At 41.7% G+C, this 23,784-nt stretch overlaps 1 protein-coding gene across 1 annotated transcript; it reads right to left on the minus strand.

The window, feature by feature from the left end:
- Positions 1 to 4,846: 4,846 nt before the first annotated feature.
- LOC118771401 (homeobox protein Mohawk-like) lies at positions 4,847 to 23,487 on the minus strand. The gene is made up of 7 exons (XM_036519384.1): positions 23,404 to 23,487; positions 22,181 to 22,453; positions 19,467 to 19,626; positions 17,476 to 17,629; positions 15,692 to 16,021; positions 5,177 to 5,210; positions 4,847 to 5,033 (listed from the first exon to the last, which is right to left on the minus strand). The coding sequence occupies exons 2-7, from the start codon at positions 22,354 to 22,356 to the stop codon at positions 4,847 to 4,849; spliced, it is 1,041 nt and encodes a 346-aa protein (XP_036375277.1). The 5' UTR covers positions 22,357 to 22,453; positions 23,404 to 23,487.
- Between the last annotated feature and the right edge of the window lie 297 nt (positions 23,488 to 23,784).

Genomic DNA, 23,784 nt, shown 5'->3' on the forward strand with positions numbered 1-23,784 from the left:
CGAGTTCAGGGTGGAAAAAAAAGTGTTCTGGTGTCCGTCAGGCCATTAAGCGAGCGAGAACTAGGGCTTGCCCTTCTCAAGCTAGCGAGCGCGGCTCGTACCCCGATACTTTCCAGATCTGCCATCAAAAGGAGGACTGAAAAAAAAACACAGAATATAATGGGAATTCAACAGAATCAATGGAAAACATTGCTCACCGCTTTTGTTTTAGGAGTGTAAACAGAAACAGGCTGAAATAAAATGATATGCCTGATAAAATGCTTTTTTCACTCTGTTAGGAAACAAGGCTTCCCATCCCACTGACTGGAGAAGTTCTCCTCAATCTCACACACCGTACATGCACAGATTCACACAGATCTATCTGTCAATATACTGTAAGGAGCTAATTCTAAAGAAGGGGCATTGCACTTGATCTGGGAATGCACAGATCGTGTTTCTGTATTTGCATGTGTAGTAGAGATCGTAAAGGTGGTGTCCCAATCTCTGGCTGGGTCTGGAGATGTCTTATAACAATAACATCACAGGTCCAATCAAATAAAGGCATCTCTCAGGGTAATTCAATTGAAATGCCAGTCACATGTAAACATAACTTCTGCAACTGCATAATAGAGAACCATATTTTGTACCTGCTGAACACTTTGCTAAATTCTTGGGTTCCAGCTGCATAATGTAACACTCCCTTTTATTATAGATACTGGGTCCATCTATGGAGAAATATGTTTTATTGAGCAACATATACTTTTAACTCATAATTGATTAATAGATAAAAACAAAAATACTAATGAAATGTTGCTCTTTCATATTAAGGTCATTATTTTGTTATTTTAATGACTTTATCTACCAAATCACGTAATCATTGTGTCTTGTGGCTTCACCCTTCTGTTCGATGAAGGCAATGTTCTGAATTTCTGTTCCACCTGTTAGCAATTCAAATAGATGGAAATGCACTCCACGCATTAGTTCGAGATATTCGGTCTGTCAGCTCAAGCACATTACAAATATGCCTACATCACTGGTATAAATTCAGATTTTAAGGTCTGCAAAATTACATATGAGTTTCGGAGAGTATGACAGGTGACTATAAATGGTTCACATTTAATTGAAATAAGGAAATTCATGTGGTTTCATTTTTAGCTGTACTGAAGAGATTGATTTTATAACTGACAGCACCTGTTGTTCGGCATATATACAGTACGTTGAATAAGATGTAAAGTCTGTTGCTTTTGTAAAAACATTTATTCGTTGCTCTGGAAAAGTAACCGTAGGTCTCTTTAAAATGTTTACAAAGCAATTCCAACATTATGATGTGGTAGTATGCATTTGGTCATAGGACAAAAATCCAGTCTCTAACAACATTTAAAATCATATAACTTAACAAAATAAAATAAAAGAATCACCAGTTTTTCAATCCTTAATAACTTACAGAATAAAAAGAAGTATGAACAAAGTAGTTGCTTTCCATTCTTTGTAATCATCCAAAAGAATTTGTGTAGAATACAGTACCAAACAATTTTTATTTTCTTCACTGCTGGGTAGAGTCTTTAGGTGACAATGGTCTCTTAATAATGCATGTGTCATGATTCAAAATTGTGACAACCATAAGGCACTTAAATAAAAAAACAGTATTAGAATCATAGTGTATTGTACATGACTGCATTCCACAGTAGATCAGGTGTATACCAACAAAAGGAACACATTTCCCAAAAGAGTACTAAGAGTACATATATGCCACTTATATGTATATGAGCTGCTTCACTTTTCAGACATTGTGTACCATGTCTGCCAAAGACAGAACAGAAAAAAGGAGAATAACTATTAATATGAAAATCGTAACTTTAAGAGAGACATAAAACTAGAGACCCAACTACTGTTGTTCATACAGTCGTATTTGATTTTCTCTGGCATTTATTAGAACTATGATAATGAAATATTTACACAACATATTACGATTGTTGGATAGATTCTTTCCGTCGAATATAAAAGAACAGCGATGAATGTGACATGGAGAAAAGTAAAACGTTCTATGTAACAGAACAATCGCAATAAACACACAAAGGGTAAAAAAAGAAAAAAAAACTCTGGAAAACTTGCTGGCTGGCACAAAAATAATACTAGAACGCATGACTTAAAAGGTCAAATATGTACATATGTGTCCAGGTTCATGTAAACAGCTATACAGATATAACTTTAAACAGCTGACAATGAAAATATATCAAACAGGCATGACGCATGACGACTACTTCTTTTTACTTTAAGACAAGTACCTTTGTTCAAACAGAAGCATACGCAAAGACCACAATGTTGTAAAAGTAACAAAAAAAAAGATAATGCAAACAAAATCATCCTCTCCGTTCATGACCCCTCACCGATTAAACCGCGTTGTTTTACCACAAGAAAATGTATCAGCATGACCCAAAACATTGATTGAAAAAAAAAAAACGTCAGAGCATATTATGTCAAAATCCTAGCCTTGAGAAATACAATTGCCAATTCCACTACTTGGAATCAATGTCCAAGAATAAGATACTTAGAATCAGGGATGAAAACACAACGAGTACAGTAAAGCTGCCCATTGATTGTTAGCTCGTACAAGTGCGGGATCTGCTGTGCTACCTTATCTCTGTATTCACAGTTATTGCTTACATTATGCGTGTGATTGCGTCGCTGGCCGAGACGCTACATTGTACTGTTTATAGTCAACACGGAGGGCCAGACGAAACAGAACCAGCGCCATATCAGGGGAACACTGCTCAACACGGCCATAAATGGGTTGTGAATCATTGGAAGCGTGGGTATCATTTAAGGTCATCACTGCTTTAGCTGCTTGCTTGCAAAATCAAAACCATGTCTCGCTTTGATATGCATGAAATGGGGGCTTATACAGAAATTCAGCACAGGCAAAGTCTGTACATGATTTTTTTTTTTTTTTTTTTTTCTGAACAACAGCTTCTGTTGAAGACCATGGTAAAACTCTTAACCGAACATGAAAGCAAAAGACTTCCAAACCTCTGACTGCAAGTTTACACACAAAATGTGTCACATAATGTGTGGCTTTATTCTTAACCTACCACACTATCCTCAAAACACAATGACCAGCCATGAAAATAATGACCCAGTATGTACCTATCTTTCAATACAAAATTACTTGACCTCAGTTAACAATTAGGTCTGTAATCAATCCTTTTTCATTGCGTCAGTCCTGCCCTTTGCATGATGGATTTTGCTTACAAAATATGAGCTTGGTGGTCATTGTAACTGGTAAGTTGTGCAGGAGGGAGAAAAAATAACACTTGGTCAAATGTATCATTCAAATTTTGCGTGAAACTACTTGGCAGCTCAACTTTTGACTTCTTGGTGCTTACTGCAGATATCTGCGCTCTCCAAGGAGAAAACAGAGGAAAGCCATTAGCATCTCTTGCTATATAAGACACCGCAGCTTCGAGCAGGCTGCTGTCCCACACGTAAGGATTGATTGGGCCAACAATATGTTTGACGGAGATAATTTCAGAAGCACACTTGCTCAAAGGAGGTGCAGTCCAGAGACACAGCTTTAATCGGGCCACGCGTTGTAGCAAGTCTACCGAATTACTGCAGTGTGTAATACAATTGCAATTTGTGATGGCGTGGGAAAATGCAACCCCCTCACCCCCCCACCACCAAAAAAAAAAAAAAAGCCTGCACTCCTTGTTACTCAGTATAGCTCCATGTGCCTCTCTAACTGAAAATGGAAAGCATACCATCACTGCTCTTTTATAAGCAAGTCATCCCCCTTCCAAGCAATGCGCGCTGCATTGCGATGTGACGGCATTTCAGCGGAGCCCTGCCAAGGGGTGGCACTCGAGCTGTTCTTTTCCACCGGCCGCTGCCAACGAAAACACCCCGATGAAAAGTCTGAAGAGTATATGCGGCCGCGAGTAAATAACAAGCCCGATGCCCTGGAATAATAACCGAGCGTATCTCTCCATTAGAGTGAGATTCATTCCTCCTGCTAGGCAGTTTTTACCTCAGCCTTTGCCATCTTGCCAGAGAATATGCTTGTATAAGAAACATGTAATAATGAGAAATGAGAAAGACAGTTTGGCAAACAGCAGCTCAAGCAACACTGTCACGCAAATGAGAATTAGATCATTTCTGTAACATCGATACCACACAGTAGAAGGTTACTTACAGTGAACACGGGGCCTCCTTCATTTCTCCCAAAGAGAAACATGGCCTTTCGATATCAGATTTAACTGCAGTACTTTTCTGTATCAATTTATACAACATGTTTGGACTGAATCAGATAAATTATGTATAAGTAATAAAAGCAGTAATAGTTCCATAACCTCTTTAAATTTTGGCCCTGTAGGTTGAATTGCACAGGTGTTACAAGCTTTGCTGCTGGTTTGAATTGCCTGTGCTTTGTGTTAGGAATTTGACCCTTTCAACAACCCTTCCTAAATAGCATTTTTACAATTGAAATAAAAAACAGTGAATAATAAAAGGACTTTTTAAAAATACACCTTCTAACAATAATAATTTCTCACTCACCGACAGTACTTTTTTAATGTCCAAAGGCACACCGGCAAAGTAAAATACAAATTTCAGATTAGAAAAAGTCTGATTTATCAAATAAGTTAATATTATAAAAGTGTCTTTTTCAGAATACTGCAATCAACATTAATACAGTTATTATATGAATCAACAGTTGCTTGATGCATGAGTACAAAAACAAAGGAAAGCAAAAGCAAAAAAAATGCTTCTCTCAACTCTACTGTACATAAATCAGAAAAAAAATAGTCAACTTTCAGGATCTAACAATGCTTAGACCTTCAAGGGGAATGTTGCATAGAGCAGAAAATACAGGCTAATAATTCTGCACCACGGGCACTTTGACAGTTTTTACTTCTGATATATGCGAGGACTTCTGGATGATGCAGCTAGTCGTCCCTGATTCGCCGTCCTTTCCCTGGGCGAGGTTCGTCAAGGCCATTGCTGCGTTGATCTCTTTCCAGTACGTCTCGTCTTTGCCGCGCCCTTTTTCCTTTTGTGCGCTGCTATCAGGCAGAGGGCAGTTTCAGATGACATTTTTAAGAGCTGGTCTCACTCATTTATCAAAAAAAGCATTAGAAAATTTTAAAAAATGAAAAATCATTAGTGTGGAGTTATGTGAAAGGGATGAATTATGTATACTCACTTGTCACATTTATTTGATCTGTGGTCCACAGTCTCTGAAAGCAGAAGAGAAACAGATTATTTCAAATGTGCCATGGTCGATGAAGCTTAAACATCTTGCGATGAAGGTGTGTGAGCGACCGGTATATCTTTCTACTGGCTGCAGCAGTGATTTATATTTTAGTTTTACATTGCCAAAAAACAAAGAACCTGAAAAAGATACCATTTCTAAAGGCACTGAACTTGTGAAAATGATGTGGGTAATTACTCATCACACGCACTGCTAGTACTTAGTAATAATGAAAACGGCGTCAGAGACAAAGATGAAAGAGAGGACTGAAAAAGAAGCTGACTTTGCTCTTTAAAAGGGGTGCAGGCAATAACAGCACACCGCGGTGTCCATATGAAAATCATTAGAGAAGAACTGTGGAATTTTTAAAGAAAGTAACCAGACTTATGGCGCAAAACCCATCGTCCTCTTCCTCCCCCATAAGAGTGAATGACAAGCGGTGATGGGTGGAGCCTGCCCTCGGAGTGAAGGTTACCCCTCAGAGCACAAAAGTTGCCAGATTTCCCTCTAAAAATCCTTTTCGTAAACAGATGTCTCTGTGGGTAAGTATGGAAGTTGTCCAGAGGGAAATGTACCTTATTTACTGCTAGTTTCCTCCACCCCTTTGGGCACCTTTGTGTGCTAGAAACATGCTAGATGGACGTTAGATGTATTTTTTATTATTTGGAAGAGGAATAGTAAAATCTGCATGTTAACTCTGTTCGGACCCTATAAAAGTGTCTACATCTGGTGACGTAATCTCGCAGTTGGCAGCACAGCTTGGGGTTTAGATGTTTCAGCCCCAGAGAGGAGTGTTACTGTGGAATAGCAGCAGGGCACGGTGCTGTGGTCCTGGAGAGAGCATGAATGCTGCCGTTAGCTCCAGCGAGCGGCCGAGTCTGAGAGGGGGACCGGAGAGGGACATCCAAAGACAGCAGAGATCTTCACCCAGTCATGATGACACTGCTTTGGCACCGGCTACAGTAACGAGAGGATAGCGTCTGATTTTCCTCTACACAAAGCTGCAGGCACGCCCTTCATGTTAACAAAACAAAAAGCCAGGTCCTGTAAGTTTTTAAGGGTGTCTGTATTTTTAGGGAGCGGATGTGGATGACTTTATAGCTTGATTTATTTGGTTTTCTCAACTAATGTGACAGATAATACCCATGATAGCTGCTGATAACAGCCAGCAAACTATTTTTCACTTACTAAATATTCATTGCTCCTTCCAGTTTTGTATTCAGAAGACATTTCCATTTTTACCACAGTCTCTACAGGAATCCATTCCTCACCGCTACAGAGGAGTGTGTATGACAGTCAGACTACACGGATAGCAAACCCAGTCTCCAGCACACCAGTGCAAACTGTATGAAATGACCACTCCTCTAACACTGAAAAGACAGTCAGGGTAAAACTCTCTCAACAGCTGTGAAACCCATGGCACAGCACTGTTGTTATTCCAAAATAACCCTGAGCACTGTTGGCAACTTTATGATTTTGTCATCACATCCAGACATTTACAGACTTTTACAGACTTAACTCACAAAATTTGCTTTAGATTTGACTTTCGTTTACTGTGTGATAAAAAAAGGAACATACATTTTATGTGTTTGTCATTCCACACTAATCTCTGAGTCAGTTCCCAATGTCTCCCTCGTGTCCCATCACAAAACTGTTTTGGACTTTTTCCCACTCCAGGCTGCACCCCATCATTTTGAACGTCTGCTGTTTTAGACTGATTGCATGTTCTACGAAAGGGCAGCGGGGCTTGAGAAACTTCCTGCAGATTTCCATCTCTTTCAACCGCGATGCCGTTTGAATCCACCCAGGCTTTGTTCCTGAACAATGAACAACACAATGCATCTCACCGGTTTAAGGAGACATCGTGCGGATGCACCGTGGCTTCCATTTTTCGACATGTGCGCGCACCGTTAAAATCAACGCGGAGACCATCTGGTCGTCCGCCGCGGCTCTCCGCCACCAGAGCGGCACGGCGTTCTAAAGGTGCTTCAGACTGTTCTCAGACGGTCACCGCCAACACAAACGCCGTTATGTTTCTCTTCTGGTCAGGGGAAGAAAAACGATATCTGTGCTCCGTGAAGACCGCAACCATTTGTTCCGCCACTTCACAGGTCATTTGCATCCTCAAAGAGCCCTACAGTGTTTTCTCTCCCCTAACCTCTCCCCGCCCTGTTCCGTGGTCGCCCCCCGATCCAGCCGGTGATGGGTTTGTTCCACTGCAGGTTTCTGTGCATCGCTGAGGGTTGCACGACGTAGCATAACTCACGTGTGCACGCGTTCAGGCACAACTTTGTGATGATTGTCAACACCGGAGCAAGTTATCACATAAACGCCTCCTTGATGGTGTTGCCTTAACACTTATACAACAGGAAAATCCTTGGGATTAACTGAAGTAGACTCCAACCTCCTTAGCAGTACAAAATGGGTCCAAAGTGCTGTGTAATCCTATGAGGAATGATATCATGTCATACGTTTACTGTTATGTTGTATTACAAACCGGTTACTAAAGACAACGGAAAAACAGAAAACAGATACAAGGATTACAGTCGGTGCATCGTTCTGCCACAGTTTTCCAACTTAGCCCTGGAAAGATCGATATTCTATACCTGTCTTTGAGTCTTATTTCTCCAAACACTGCCACACTAAAAGACTAGTCCACCACCACTGGTGTTGTATTTTCAGGTATCCATGATCAACATATTTCCTAAACAATTGTTTTTCCTCCCTAACGTTGAATCTGTATTTTCATAAACTGTCTTCCAATGGGCATACATTACGTTCCATGATTGGCATTTAGCAGGCGCTCTTATCCAGAGCGTCAGTTACAGGTTTTGACAATGTTATCCATTTATACAGCTGGATATTTACTGAGGCAATTGTGGGTTTAGTACCTGGCCCAAGAGTACAGCAGCAGTGACCCCATGGGGAATTGAACCGGCAACCTTTCAGTTACGAATCCCACCCCTTTATCACTATGCTACACGGCTGCATACAATTTTATAGCTATCATTTTTCCCTGAAACGATGACACTTCACTTCTCCTCCCACACACACAGGAGTGTAAGGTAGACGGATCACCACCGAGTACTGTGTGTGCTTTAAAGCAGACACATGCAGGGTGGTGGAAGCTATCATTGGCCAGAACTCAGAGAGTCATGTGTCAACCTTCTGGTGGAGCCCCGGATGTTTGTACAGAGCATCCAGGAACAGCTATGCTGTTACAGAGCATGGGAGTGTAAGAGGGGCATGAGACGGGGTTATTCCAAGCGGGAATGGAGCGGAACGCCATTCCACAGCTTGCTTAGAGATCTCAACATTATTTGGGAACATTTATGAAAAAAAGGCATGAGTTTTCCTACTTGCAACAGGTCACGGAGCTTTGCGTTCTTTGGCAGGTTACAAAACCTGGCTCGAAAGGCCAGCCAATCAGGTATAACACACTGTGGGAGTCCATCAACACCCACGTTTCAAACCCGGTGATGCTCAGGCGTGACCACCAGCGATGATCAGTCCCAGATCTTGCACAATATGGGTGCTGTAATACTTAAGGAAATGTATAGTATGTGTGCACAGCTTTCTAACCTGTCAAACATCTGAAAGACAACAGACAGTCTAGAGCAGCCTTGCTGGAAAATTTCCTCAGTATAAAGATGTAATCCAGAAGCTATGATTCTTCTTCCATGTTTGAACAGACCACTGTCATGCGTGTGTGAATGATGAAGTTTTAGGTTACTTATTTTGACTGATGTTTTTTTTTTTTAACATTGACTGAGCTGCCGAGACAAACTGCAAGCTGCGAGTGTCACGGTTCCTGTCAGGAGACGCCGTGGGAGACCGAGCTCCCATAATGTAGTGTTTATTTGAGGTCTTCTCTAGGATTCATTAGTCTGCAGGGCGTGGCCATGTGTTCTGGCCCCTTTGGCCCTCCTGGGAGATTTGGCCTGGGCAGGAGAAACCTCCACTCCAGGAACTGTGGACAGAAAACTGGAAGGCGATTTCTGAGTACAAAACGCTATTTCCAATCTCCTTTGCCTAAAACATCTACGACGCAGATTTCTCAAACAACCCCTGTGCCAAGAAAAACCATAAATCTTTAATAAATCATTTCAGGCCTTTTTTTTTTTTGCATTTGCTACCGAATATCTGTCCACTTTACTGCTTCATTGCAGTGCTACTGACTCTCTTCATCTTTGTTTTTTTTCACAAGAAGATCACAAGAAGGAAAAGCATTCGTTCAGACATTCACTCTCTCTGCATTCTGATGACAGAAGAGACTACCAGACAAAGGCGGCGACGCAAAACCCCGAGCAGCAAGCAAACAATACAAGACAAAGTAAGGGCAGTTATATAAACACACTGATTTTGAGGTGACAGCATTGTGTGCTGCTAGTTATGATGTTAACAACATCCCACAATCCCACAATCCCACAGCACACTACCAAACGTGCAATTTTTTTTTTTTTTTTCTAATTTTGCCCCTGAAAATAAACATGGTACAAAGACGTCATGATCACAGCAACCTTTGTATTGCCTCACATGCCACGCTTCATCTAGCCGTACGCTCAGAGGGACAAATACAGTACAGAGCACTGAATCGGGAGAGATGACTGAGACTTTGTTGTGTTTGCTGTTGACTTTTCTGAAACGCACAGACCTGGGAGGTCGGACTGCGTACTGTTGTGGGTTCGAATCCCAGCTGGAGCACCGCTTTTGCATCTTCGGGGAAGTACTTAACCTCACTCGGCTCTGTAAACGTCCAGCAGCAGAAATGGAAAAAAGTATGTCTAATGTAAGCTAAGGGAAACCACCCTGGAAGAGGACGCCTGCAGAGAAAATAAAGGCTCTACCTTTTACCCCCGTACATCTGTGTGATGCACCCCCAACATGATGCATTGCACTTTATAAATCCTCAATACGGACTCTTGCGGGACCACTGAGCAGACCCACAGACAGCTGTAAAGGTTCTGTGCTCCTTTTACGATGCCGGGGGGAGTCTGTGAATCGAGCTTGGGGGACGCCTCGCCTTCCCCTGGCCCTTCTTTTCCCTTAGCAAAAGCCAAACGTCCTTGAGCGGCTAACAGACAGTCGGCTCCCTCCCAGCACTACAGCTATATGCAGATCTGCACAGTTAACAGCAAGCTGTCTCCCAACACTACAGCTATGTGTAGCTCTGTGCCGCTAATAGAGAGCTGCCTTTCCACCAACATACATCCATAGGTACATCTGTGCAGCTGACAGAGAGCCAGCCCCCCCCCCAAAAAAAAAAACACTACAGCCATAAACAGATCTGCACATATAACAGATGGCTGGCTTCATCCCAAAACTGCAGCTATATGTATTTCTGTGCAGCTAGCAGACAGCCAGCCTGCTCCCAATACCACAGCCGTTGGTAGGCAGTGTAGCATAGTGGTTAAGGAGCAGGAACTTGTAACCGAAAGGCTTGCCGGTTTGATTCCCAGCTGGGGCACTGCTGCTCCACCCTTGGGCAAGGTACTTAACCCACAATTGCTTCAGTAAATATCCGGCTGTATAAATGGATAACATGGTTTAAAAAAAAAAAACGTGACCAATGTAAGTCACTCTGGATAAGAGTGTCTGCTAAGTGCCAATAATGGAATGTAATGTAAAGCCATATGGAAGTCTGTGCAGCTTACAGAGAACTGGCTCTCTATCAACACTATATCCATATGCAGAACTGCACTGCTAACAGACGTCTCCCAGCACTGCAGCTATATACAGGTCTGCAGAGTTGAAGGACAGGAAGGCATTACACCGCACAGCATAAGACTGGCTTCGGGATTCACCTATGACTTTGGACAATAGAGGTGAAAAGTATAGCTTTTCTTACTGCATTTATTCTGAAGGACTGTTGCTGCTCCAGATGACATGCAATTACTTAAATATCATTCTAAAATCAACATTTTTTTTTCATCACGGGGGCATGAAATTCTGCATTTTGCATATTCTGCATATGTTTTGATAGATATGTAGACACAAATGGAGTAGAAAAAAGGAACCTGATACTACCACTTATGGTACCGACAACCAGAAAATAACACCACTGATTATTTTCCGGTTTTCACTCTGCTTTTATTGAATGTACAGAAAGACTTGGCCGGCACATTGCAGACTAACCCCTATTTTATGTGCTATTTTTGCAGGATCCTTTCCACATTTTGCTGGCTCAGAGGGCTGTGGCACTACAAATACACTGCAGCAGCTTCACGCAGATAAAAAGACAATGAGGTTCAGAAACACGCGCTTCACCAAACATTAAGACCGGAGACATAACAACGCTTCAGCCTTTAATCTCCCTCCGGCTTTGAAAAGCGAAAATCCCGCAGTTTATGGCCAACAGTAAACAATGTGTAAACATCTCGAGCGAATCAGTGTAATGACAGGGCCGGTGGTTTTGGCGGTTCCCACTCACTCAACAACATAATCAATGTGCCTTCATTGAGCTGACTGGCTCAATCAGAAAGTAAACTTGTATCACACAGGAATGACACATTTCTGACAGAGGTAAGTGCACTTTGGGAATTGGAAACAATATCACATATCTGCATGAGACCAAACAAATTTCTTGACCAGAAAAAAAGACAACATTTTTAACAAAGATGGAATGAAACCAGACTGGAACAAATTTATCACACCTCGTTTAAATGCCTACATGACAGACCAGAAGGTGACAGGCTAGAAATCTAATGCTAAATGTAACAGAGGCCTCAAATGCATACTTAAACGATTCAGCATACACATAAATAAGCTAAATTATTCTTTATGGAGAGTAATGTTGCGGGATAACTGAAAGCACACACAGTCTAAGGCCTTGTCAAAGGCTCACATGACAGCTTCATTTATCATTGGCAGACATAACTGACAGAGATGACATAACTCCAAGCTGCAAGATAATACCAGGGCTCTTATCTATCATTTGTTTGGCTCAGAACGAATGGTTCGGATTGACAGCGTGTGGGACACAGTACTAAGCACACATGTAGCCATGACTTCGATTCATATCATATTCAAACAAACCTGACAGAACCCATAATGCAACCATAGTCTCGACACTGCCTAGCTTTTGTGATGCAAACAGAGGAAGTGTGGCATCCAACAGGGGACGGGAGGTAGCGTGGCATAGTGGTGAGGTGCAGGGCTCATAACTGAAAGGTTGCAGGTTTGATTCCCTGCTTGGGCACTGCTGCTGTACCCTTGGGCAAGACACTTAGCCTAGAATTGCCTCAGTAATAAACGGGTAACATGTAAAGTTGTAAGCTATGTAAGCCACCCTCGACAAGGGCGTCTGCTACTGTAAATGACAGTAATGTAATGTAATGTAAAACTTGGGTCACCAGAGAGATCAGACCTCCTCAGGGCTATGCATACTGTACTTTCCTGTTCCACCAGCTGTTGACATTGGGTAGAAATATGGCAATGCTGCACACCGGGATAAATACAGCACACTCGCATATTTCGCAAAAGCAAAAACAAACTGGGGCCAAATAAACCTTCGGCCAGCGCGGTTTTTTTGGAGCGGTAATTTTCTTTTCCATTGTGGAATGGAGGACTGAAGCAGGACGTTATTACACTGGATTCCTGAGATTGTTCTCCCTAGTGACAGCTCCCCTCCATCGGCTTCACAGTCTCTGAGTGACAGCGCAAAGTCCAGTCTACTTTTTATACTGTGTGTTTGCACAAAGCCATCAAACAGTGAACGGGTCAATCCCATCTGCACATGCCCACGCAATTACATTTCTGTTTGTACTGTGAGCAGGATTCAAGAATAATTTTGGCTGGTAATTGGTGAATGATATAAAAATAAGCAGCTGTAAAATGTGTAATTTGGCTCATTAGCGAAGATGATATGTGGCTGTATATTGTGTCTATCACTGGTCTTCAGAGGAAAGGCAGGTATGTTATACATTAATTTGTGTTTTCAAGGTCACTAGATTACTATTTGAAATGGTGATGGCGCAAAGGAAGCAAATGCTTTCTTCCTTCCACTGAGGTGTGGAGCTGCGTTGGTTTGTATAAAATGTTTCCACTCTTGGAGTCGAGTTTCAGCACGTTTCAAACAGCGTGCAATCCTCCAGGCCTCAATAACTGTCTGGCACTAGCTGTGACCTAATTTGAAACGTTCTTACGAGTCTCCATAGTCTCCGTCATTCTCCAATTTTTTTTTTTATATTTTACATTTAACGTATTTCTGACTCAATTGCACATTAAATGTTGCCCGTGATTCAAAGCGAGTCATTCCAATGCCGTAAATTATGCGAAGGTTCAATATTGTTATGTATCCCAAGGCCTCTGGTTAAAGAGTCGATTGTCCAATGGGTAGTTTCAATACAGAATATCATTCCAAAAGCTGCCCAAAAAAAAATAAGCAAAGTAAAAAGTCATTGCATGTTTAGCTTCCATTTCATATTGATTAATTTACATCAAATTCTTTAACATGGTAATTCTGGAGAGTGACACGGGCAGAGAAAAAATGCAACCAGAGGATTGACTATAGAAGAGTTAAATTCATCACAAAACTGAAGGAACGGCTAAATATTTCCTCTCATTGTACCGTAATCATTTCTTCTGCTGCATCCAGTTTCATAGGAGCTAAATAAACCAACAGCCACAGGCATCTTCTGCTGGAGAAACATCTGCCTGCAATCTACCATTCAGTTCTAAATCTGTCTTTTTCTCACTGTGGTTGATATTTATTTGAAATTTATTTCAAAGAGTATGATCTGTTTCTTTATCAAATCAGACAGGGCAGCATATTGCATGCAGCACAAAGAAAAAATGCAGAGAGAGAGATTCCAGGCATTTAATATTGCATTAAAAGATAATTTGCCATGAAACTCCTGGCATGCATGATGGAATTCTCCAGCTCTGTGTTTTCAATGAATTTCCCAACAGGCCTTTTTTTTCCAAACAAAGGCCTTTAGTTTTCCACCAGAGAGACAAAGAATGTCTAAGCCTACCATCTCCTGTCTCATGTCAGTCTGTTAGCTGAAGTCCGAGATGGGCACTTACTGTGTGTGTGCATTAGAGTCGGATTGCAGCCTCGCTTAAATGCCCCATTAATGTACGTTTTCATCATCTGCCTCTCCGTCATTCGGTTGACCAGCTTTGCCAACTGAAAATGATTCAGGGGTGAACTGATTCAAAACACACAGGCCAGGAGCTTGTAAAAGTCCTGCTCTCCTCAGCCTCTGACATTCAAGTCTGAAATCTCAGACATTTTTTCATCTTTAAAGGACATTTTTTTCTTGTAAAGGTATCCAGACATGTACTAAAGACCCCATTACGGAATCATAGACAAAATGTTTTAGTTAAAAACCAAGTATGTAAAGTAAATAAACTACACAACTTCCTAGCATATTATGGATTGATGATGAACAATGGTTAAGACCTCATATCAGTATTGTGACAGTTTATTTTTTCCTCTCTTGCTGTAGTACTTGAGAACTGCAAAACACAGTGTGAGTCATTCATAAAATAATTTACATCCATAGGTTCCTCACACCCTTGAGAGAAATTGTCACTGCCTGGTAATGCATTCATTCCAAGACCAAAAATAGTTCTTAAAAACACTATGGTTTCATGGCAGACATCTCCGCCTAAAGACACTCTAGGGTCCTACACCAATTATCGTGGCCCACAAGGATGATGAACAGAGGTCTGTGTGTGATAGCATGCTCTGCTCTACTACAGTAAGTTGGAAAATATGGTGATTATATAACTATATATAATATAATAGAATAAACCTAAAATTCCTTACTCTATAAGAGTGACTTGGTGAGGAGGGACCTCACCCTGCAAAAATGATATAAATGTTGAAATGTAAAATTCCTTATTCTGTAAGTTTATTTAATGCATTTATTGTAGTATCTATTCTATAATTCGATCTACTGCATTACTAAATATTTTGTACACTATCTGCAAAAAATGCATGTAAGAACATGCCAGAAGTGATGTATTTAGATTTATATTGTATATAATAATAAACAGTATACATTCCTTCATGTAGTTTCATATTCTGCCTGAGGACATTTGCACTCATGGAAAGAGCCATAACCTAGACCAGTGTTTCTCAATCCTCTCCTGGAGGACCCCCTTGCCCTGCATATTTTAGATCTTTCCCTGCTCCAACACAGCTGATTCAAATGATCAGTTTGTTATTAAGCAGCTTCAGGAGTTCATAACGAGTTGATCATTTGAATCCGCTGTGTTGGAGCAGGGAGAGATCTAAAACATGCAGGGCAGAGGGTTGAGAAACACTGACCTAGACTGTGATAACATATGTAGTGTAAGATGACATAATCCGACTGTTGACCATTGCTGATATGACGGGCAGAGTGGACCACACCCACATAGCCCAAAGCTGTTGATAAACAGGCGAACCTCTCGAGAGAAGACAAGGTCACACGGCATGGATCTTTGGGAATGACCTTGAGAGCTTCAGATTCTTACCGGTGCGATAAATGAAGTTAGCCTCGGTCTCCGAGGACGAGGGCGAGAGTAGCTCCTCATCGTACTCGTTGGAGCTAAAAGATCCGGAGTGGTTCCGTTTGCGCGAGTCCATGACGGTGTTGGCAACCATGACGTGGCGCAGAGAGTCGTTGAGGTACCGGTGTAGCAAGCTGCTCTTGTACTTGGGCGGGGAGACGTAATCCTCGCCCAGGGAGGCGTCGGCCCTCAGCCCCGCTCCGATGACCACGCCCTCCTTCCTGATCACGCTCTGGTAAATGGGCTTGCTCAGCTCGGCCGTGCTTGCCTGGGTTCGCAGGGGGTTCTCTACATCTGCCATGGCAAGAGACACAACAAAGGGTTAAAAAAAAGGTATACTCTCTCATGGGCACCTTCACAGCAAACTTTTCATATAACAGATTGATAAAGACTGTCTATCACAGAAGCTAAATCTTTAAGATCTAAATTAAGATCCAACAGCAGCATGTGATTCAGGATTCAAACCTACAACCTTCTGCTAACAAAATTTTCCTAATTCCTAACGTCCTGCTCCAGACAGCTGACCCCTACTAAGCATGTAATGTCCAGAAAAATCAAGAGCCACACGTCCCATTCCCATAATACAAATTTGACTGCTGATATGGACTTTTTGTTCAATAGCATGCATATTTCTCCGATTCTCCACAGTGAAAAAGCACACCCAGTAAGCACTGTGGTCGAAAATGAGTCAAAGCTCTGGCTCCACCTGATTAGAAAAATAAAATGGTGATGAATAACAGATATAATATGGAATAAAGGTCAAGTGAACTCAGTGGCAGGTGTGTAAATTGGGTATTTTGGCCTGGTCAAAGTTTTGATTCTGTCTTGGCCGAATTACAGTCAGAGCCCTTTTCTATCAGAAACACAAGAACCCGTTTATTCTTCGGTTTATTCTCCAGGCACCATTAAGTACAGCTCCACCACATTGCTGTAGAGCAGTAAAGCATTCAAGCCAAACAAAATCAACTTCCCCCTTTCTGCCCGTCAGAAAAACGTGTCAACCGCTGTGTTTTGTGCGCTACTTTTGTTCCTGAGGGTCAGCTGGTTTCCGTCAGTGTTCATTCCAGTGTGGCCCGATCAAAGTGCATCAGACTGACACGCTCATGAGAAGCATAGGATTTGTCTTCGAGAGGTAACTTCAGGTCACCCTCTTCTGGGAGCCTGCAGCTGGAAGCGCAGCTCTCCCGTTCAGCCAGCAGGTGTCCTCGTACAGGCCTACAGGGCTGGAGTTACTGAGCCAGCGGTGCATTTATTCAGGGAGATGGGGGGGAAAGAACACAGCGCGCAGCCTGTGCAACGGAGCATTAAGAATGACATCTAAATACTCTGCATACTTCCTGACCCACTGTATGCGTCACCTCTCATGAAAGGTCTAATTAGAGAACAGGGCTGGGTGCCAAGAGAGAGCGAGAGTGGGACCGACAGTACAGAGAGAAAAAAGAGAGAGAGAAAGAAGGGAGAGTGAAAAGAGGGGCAGACCAAACAGTGGAGAAATGAACTCAACTCCACTCAGCTCTTTGGAAACAAAGAACCTTAAAATACCAGGGAGAGGTTAGGCTTACAGTGCAGCGCAGAGGTGAGAGTGAAACGAACAGCAAGCCCCAGTGCCAGTCAGCCCCCCCCCCTCCGCCCAAGGACAGCTTCTCCTCTCTGATCTGAGGTCACCTTTGCACCTTTGCAGATTGCTGGTTTTGACCCTGCGCTGAGGTAAAGCTGTGGCTTCTCTCTCAAAGCTTGGCGGAGCGTACCTTCCGAGCAGGTGTCCTCGCTGCTCACGCTCAGCCTCTCCGCGTTCCCTTGCACGTATTTGTTGTACAGCTTAATCCTCAGGGCCCAGCTCAGGTCTGGCTGCCTCACTGTGTTCTTCAGTCTCCGTCTTGCATTGGCGAACCAGTTCGATACCTGTCAGAGCAAATGAATAAATGTTACAATCAGCGAAATGCCTTTTAAATGCAAGTCCTTTCAGTCTGTTATAAACAGAATATTCGTTATAAGTCCAGTCAGTTCCCTGGCACGAGAGGGAACAAACAAAGCTATGGCAGTCGCTGCAGATCCAGCGATTTCTGTTCTTCGTTACAACTCGTGTCCTGGTGATTTAATTGAAGCCACTGACTGGATGGGAATCTGTTCCAGGAGTCAGTCAGCTGCTGGATGAAAGGCGTCCCTAAAACCCCGAAGCCTGTGGATCTCAAGGGCTGAGAGGGGGCACCAGGAGATCACAGCGTCACTGAGTGACCTTGAGTCTTCACCACCTGGACTGAGTCCAATGTAAGACACTAAGGTCTTACATGAAAACAGTGGCCGTGAAGGGAGGGCACTGGGGACAACCAGTTGTTGTGTAATGTCATGTAATCTACATTTTGAGAACCTATACCAGGGCTACCTGACCCCAGCTCTCTTTAAACCACTCTCAACCACCACAGTGGAGGGAAACCAGACTGTTTTTTTTTTTTTTATCAAGGCAGTGATTTTTTTCAACCAGATGGTTAGGTACCTGATCGGAAAGCCTGCAGAAACTGTGGCCCTCTGGGGCTAGACTTGAGTAACCATGATCTACAGAAAATTTCCAATGACGGCGTAACCAGCATTTACAATAAGTATAGGAGCTGAAGACAATTCTTTGAACATAATATGTCATTTGGTGATTTCCTTCTGTCTGGATCTTGTATGTTTATTCTGGATGATAAGCTCTCTAATAATAACTTTTGCCATGCAGTGAAGTTTAGTGCAATAAAATGACGTTGGTCTCAGCAGTCTCCATTTCACATGAAACGCAAACTATCGGACGTTACATAAGAATACATTTTTTCCACAGTTAATACAATTAAACAGCTGGATGACTTACGCTTTGAATACTTGTTTTGGACTGTGCCCCCTATTTTTAAATCATATTTCTCTTTAACTGTGAAAGTCTGGCATCTTTCTCAAGGTCTGCGTTTTGTGTTCATTCAAAGCCATACATTTGAACAACAGCTGGTAGCGCTAAAAATTAATTACAGGTATGTGCATCAGCAAAGTCTACAAGCAGCGGAACTGGCGCGGTTGTCCAAATGTACAAGGGTGCTGTTATCCTAGCCGACCTATGAAAACATGACAGTGCAAACTAAGCCACGGGAGGTCAGGGCCCTGTCTGAACTGCTGCTCCTCTGCTGATCTCTTGATCTTCGAGGGCTCTTGTGAAACGTGTGAGTGATCTTCTTTGGGAAGCTGCTCAGCTCAAACTATAAGAGGCGTAGGACTAAGAACGCAGCTTGCCCGGTCGCACTGGGCGTGAGGACCTATCGCAAGGGCGTGTATTTGGGGAAACAGCGCGCGATCGCGCACAATATTGAGAGCTGGCCAAGTGCACCAGGCTAACCCTATAAATAGAAGGGACAGACCTTTCCCCCTTCCCACCAGCCTGTGCGAGGGATTCTCTGTCACTAACAGGCATTCCATATGTTGGGCACAGGATCAAGGGGAACTCTTTAACGGAAATTCATTGACGCATTGAAGTCTTAGCAGACGTCTGTTGACAGTTTCAACAGCTTTGTGAAGACTGAAACACTGTCAGTGCATTGTTAACAGATAAACTAATCCCGATTACAAAAGGCAGCATTTATCTTATTCTGAAGTATGAAATAGGCTTGGATGAGTAACGTCATTTCCTGATAATTTGACACTACCAAAAAAGTCCATAAAAGTGCTCTGTTACATATTCATTTATGCACTCTAGCTTTGCTGAACTGTGACTTCTTACCTGAACCAGGGTCATCTGAGAGCCCAACGCCAGCAAGATTTTCTCGGTTTTCGTGGGGTAGGGGTTGTCCCTGTGTTTGTAGAGCCACTGTTTCAGAGGCCTGGCCATATCCTGCAAAGCCTGCCGCTTGTGTCGCACCTTCCCACTGCTCTGGCGGGATCTGGAGGGACGGGAGAACCGTGAGTCCAGCTCAGCATCGCCACCATCCTTAAACCACACGTTCAAGAGCCATTACAGTATGCGGATCTATAGCGACATAGCGATACGTAGCAACACGCAACATACAACACGCACACATAGCGATATCAAAACAGCAGTGACAGTAAAGTAGCTTAAAGAATTACATGTGAAGTGTACAAGACTGTGAACGGTTTGAATTTTTTCAATGTTGAATTTGTTTAGCTGCCTTAAAAAGCAGTTAAACATCTGGAGTGCCACTGTGAGAGGCAGTGTGACATAATTGTTAAGGAACCTGGCGCATAATAAAAAGGTTGCCGGTCTGACTCTCAGGTTGCATACTGTGGATACTTTTGGATCGTTGCGTGCGTTTGTCTCGTCTGTGTGCTTCCTTGCTGTAAAACTGTAAAAAAAGAGAAGAATCCTTCCCTACCCAGGCATTCATGAATGCTCTACTCTCTGTGAATTGCGAAATTGTAAATATATCTTATCTTTCCGCATCTTAATCTCAAAATGATGCGGACAATTATGGATAAAGAAGTGTGTGCAAAATGTATTTTGTCTGTTAAATTATTATGAACCATGTTGATAATGGTTTAGCAGCTGTGGACAAAATAGTAGATGTACATGAGTTTATCCAGTGCTGTTAAATAATTAGTGAATACGCTATTTCATTACATTACTTGCAAACACAACTATGTCTCATGTAAAATAATATAATATAATATAATATAATATAATATCATTTGTAAAAATCTGTTTATCCAGGTCTGCGATGCAAAGATGTAGTTTAATATAACTAGAATAAGCCTGCTGCACTTCTAATATTGTTGACTCCTTATGTGGCTTTCTTGCTTTTGTTTTACTCTCCTTCTCTTGTAAATTGCTTTGGACAAAAACATCTGCTAAATGAATAAATGTAAATGCAAGAAACCATCAACCCCTGCATTCAATCGACGCGTGTCCGTAATATTTACTTACAATTAATCACAAACAGTTCACAAACAGTTCAACAAGTCCAGCTGTCACCACAATGAATGAAAAAATGTGCTCGTATTTAAAAAGTAACACTTCCATTCATTTGTTAAGGAATGAATCAAGGAGTAAATCGCAAAGCTGTTGGGATGCAGATTCATTAACTGGACAGGGTCATTCTCCTGACTACTTCTGTGCTCTGCTGTGCTCTCCTGACTGCAGAATGTGACAACACCATTTTAGAAACTACCATTCAGAATGACACCCGCATTCTCAAAGAAGCTTTGTGGTGTAATTTGTGTGGCGAAAGTTGCAACATCAGATAATTCTGAAGTAGTTGACATATGTAATGTATTTTAGTGGTACTGAACAAATCGCAAGTAAATGAAAAGTTTATTTGTCCCATCAACGTCGATCAACGGTGTGAAGGACGACCCACTTTTTTGTGAGTTTGCATCTCTGCAACCTGTAGATGTCAGTGTAGAGCTGGAAAAAAATTATTTGATCTCCTCCAAAAGTACTGCAGATGTAATATATTTCCCTTCAACCTCAAGCCTGCCTGAGGTTAGTATTCTATAAATATTTTCCTTGTAATCTTGATCTGTATGAACAACCCAAAGAACGTTTTGCTCCCTGTACAGTTTTTGGCGGCACACACCTTGTATTTATATTAATGTTTTCATTAGTAATGCTACGCTCAGTGAAGCAGGTCCCAATCCTTCACTCTCTCATTACAAAATTCACTATCTCCAAGTCTATAAGACCCATATGCCATAAATCATCATACTCTATCAAGCATATACAGTTCTGCTTTAGCTCCTGGATTATGGGAGCTTCTGTGCAGATGGAAAATGAAAGGTTCTGAGATTCAAGCAACTGTTGAAATTGATATATTCGATGCCCGGATTGCGTTTAATTCTTATTCACTAATAAGATACGTCTACAACACAGGACCGCAAAAATATTAAAGGAAATATTCAAATAAATAAAATGTGTAAACCTGTTTTATAGCACAGTATTGAAAATACTAAGATGATATTCTGATGATTAATATTTAATAGTATAATATGAAATTATTTTGTCTATATGAAATACCGCATTCCACATAGTATGAGACTTAATAAAATTGTGATCACTGGGAGCAACCGATGTATTTCAGCATCAGTACTTTGCTCCGTTCATCCTAATAATGTATTTCTAGATTATTAACAGACCATTGCGAATAATGTTACTTGAAAATTGGTTGAGGATTTGATGACTGTCACATGATGTCGGTGGAGAATATGTGATATTTGATTTGATTTCTACATTTGTACACTTCTGGTCTTTTGTGCTGGAAGTCAGTCTGGATAAGAGCGTCTGCTAAATGAGTGTAATGCAATGTAATGTAATATTTGAATTAATCCTCCAGCGTGCTGAAACTTGTATGGAGCTCAAAATTCACATTGAGGTACTACTCACTACTCGGCGTACGTCTTGGCTGGAGATTTATACAACAACTAATAAATTAAATTTATAATTAAGGGTAAATTAGTTTCGCTGTTGCTGTTAAAAATACATACCCAGACTTCCTATGTCTGATGGCGGAGCTGTCTTTGATCGCCTGGTTGTTTGAGAGTATATCTGGATGCTGTCCATCGATTACTTCTAAATAGTTTATGCTGCTCCTTTCAACCTCTTTTGCATTTTCCTCAAGAAGCACCTCGTTGCTTAATTTGTTGAAAACAATCGTGTTCATCTTTGGTAATGTTTCTATTATCTTCTGTCTCCTGCGCGAAAGTCTTCGGTTATGAGTGCGCTACTGAAAGCTGCCAAAGACCGTCCTGGTATCTTTCCTGTAAAAGAAAGTAAGAAAACACACATGAATGGCAGATATATTAAGTCAATGTGTGTATGTGTGATTTATTGCATTTCATTCATTGTGCGTGTGTATACATACATACATACATACGTGTGTGTGTATGTGTGTGTGTGTGTATGTACCGGTTTGCGGTATGGCGCTTAAGGCTTTGGAAATTGGAAATGTACGTGTGTGTGTGCGTGCCTGCATGTGATTCAAACTACTTATTCTAAAACCTAAAAGACCCGAGCGCTATTAGGTTTCACGGATATTCCATGTAACTATACTGGCGGGTATTGGGGAGTGGATATTATTTCTTTTACGACTTTCTTGCCATAAATAAGGTCGAGAATCATGTCCAAATAAGATACACTGTATAAGATTACTGCAAATTACGTCAGTAATACAGAACTATTTTTGGCGCATGCTTGGAGCAACCCATATCATCACACTTTAAAATGCCGATGCAAATATAACTTGCTTGTTTCCTTGTTAGTACAGTGTGTTATTGGTCTATTCATCTTTTCTTGGCCGGCTAAACATGGTTTCTACACACCAATATGCGCTAAACGCATTGCGCAAGCAAACAATTAATTAGATGGATCAAGTGTAAAAGCAACAGGTCCTTTCTCCATAACTCATAACTGCATGAATGCAATCATAAATTTTATGAAAAAAAAATAAATTTAACCAACTATGTTGCTGTTTTGCAAATAGGCTATATTATTTCGACATTTCTCTAGTAGATAAAACTGCAACGAAACTAACTATTGTTATCTGCACGATACATTTATCAGTAACAAACATTACGATCGAGCAAGCCCCGTTTTTTTAAAGCATTTGAAGCGTTACATCCAATGTTGATGTCATCTCTAGATTAAACAATTAAGATCCGTGTCACTAAAATAGAAGGAATGCAAGCCAATGACAAATAAAATCCGTTACCTGTCTAGCGCCCCTCCTGTGTCTCTCTGTAGCGAATTATCCGTTTCCCCGTTTCCCATTCCCTGCTCATACGCTCCCCGTTCAGTTTCCTGAGCTCGTATCACAGATCGCACAGCCGCCTCGCTGCTTTATCCGTCAGGCCTGGAGATCTTTTTATACCGCGCCCGGGAATATGAATATGCTATCCTTCTCATGTTTCCTAGAATATTGGAGCAGTATGCGAACATAAAGCTAATGTTTTATGCCTGTTCCGCCGTGCAGGTGAGAGAGGCTATTGGTGAGATCGCGTTGAACCTTGCCTTCTGGCTGAATTCTGGACCACTTCCAGTAGTCGGTAGCACAGAGATTAACTTTGTTTACAGATATGGTCGGTTTAAGAAG

The sequence above is a fragment of the Megalops cyprinoides genome, chromosome 24 (assembly GCF_013368585.1).
Source record: "Megalops cyprinoides isolate fMegCyp1 chromosome 24, fMegCyp1.pri, whole genome shotgun sequence".
Taxonomy (NCBI): domain Eukaryota; kingdom Metazoa; phylum Chordata; class Actinopteri; order Elopiformes; family Megalopidae; genus Megalops; species Megalops cyprinoides.

Excerpts from the sequence above, each read along its gene's own strand:
- LOC118771401 (XM_036519384.1), bottom strand. The coding sequence starts at position 22,356 with ATGAACACGATTGTTTTCAACAAATTAAGCAACGAGGTGCTTCTTGAG. Across the intron at positions 16,022-17,475 it reads CGAGGACACCTGCTCGGAAG|ATGTAGAGAACCCCCTGCGA; the intron begins GTACGCTCCGCC and ends TTGCCATGGCAG. Across the intron at positions 5,211-15,691 it reads TAACTTCATTTATCGCACCG|AGACTGTGGACCACAGATCA; the intron begins GTAAGAATCTGA and ends TTCTGCTTTCAG.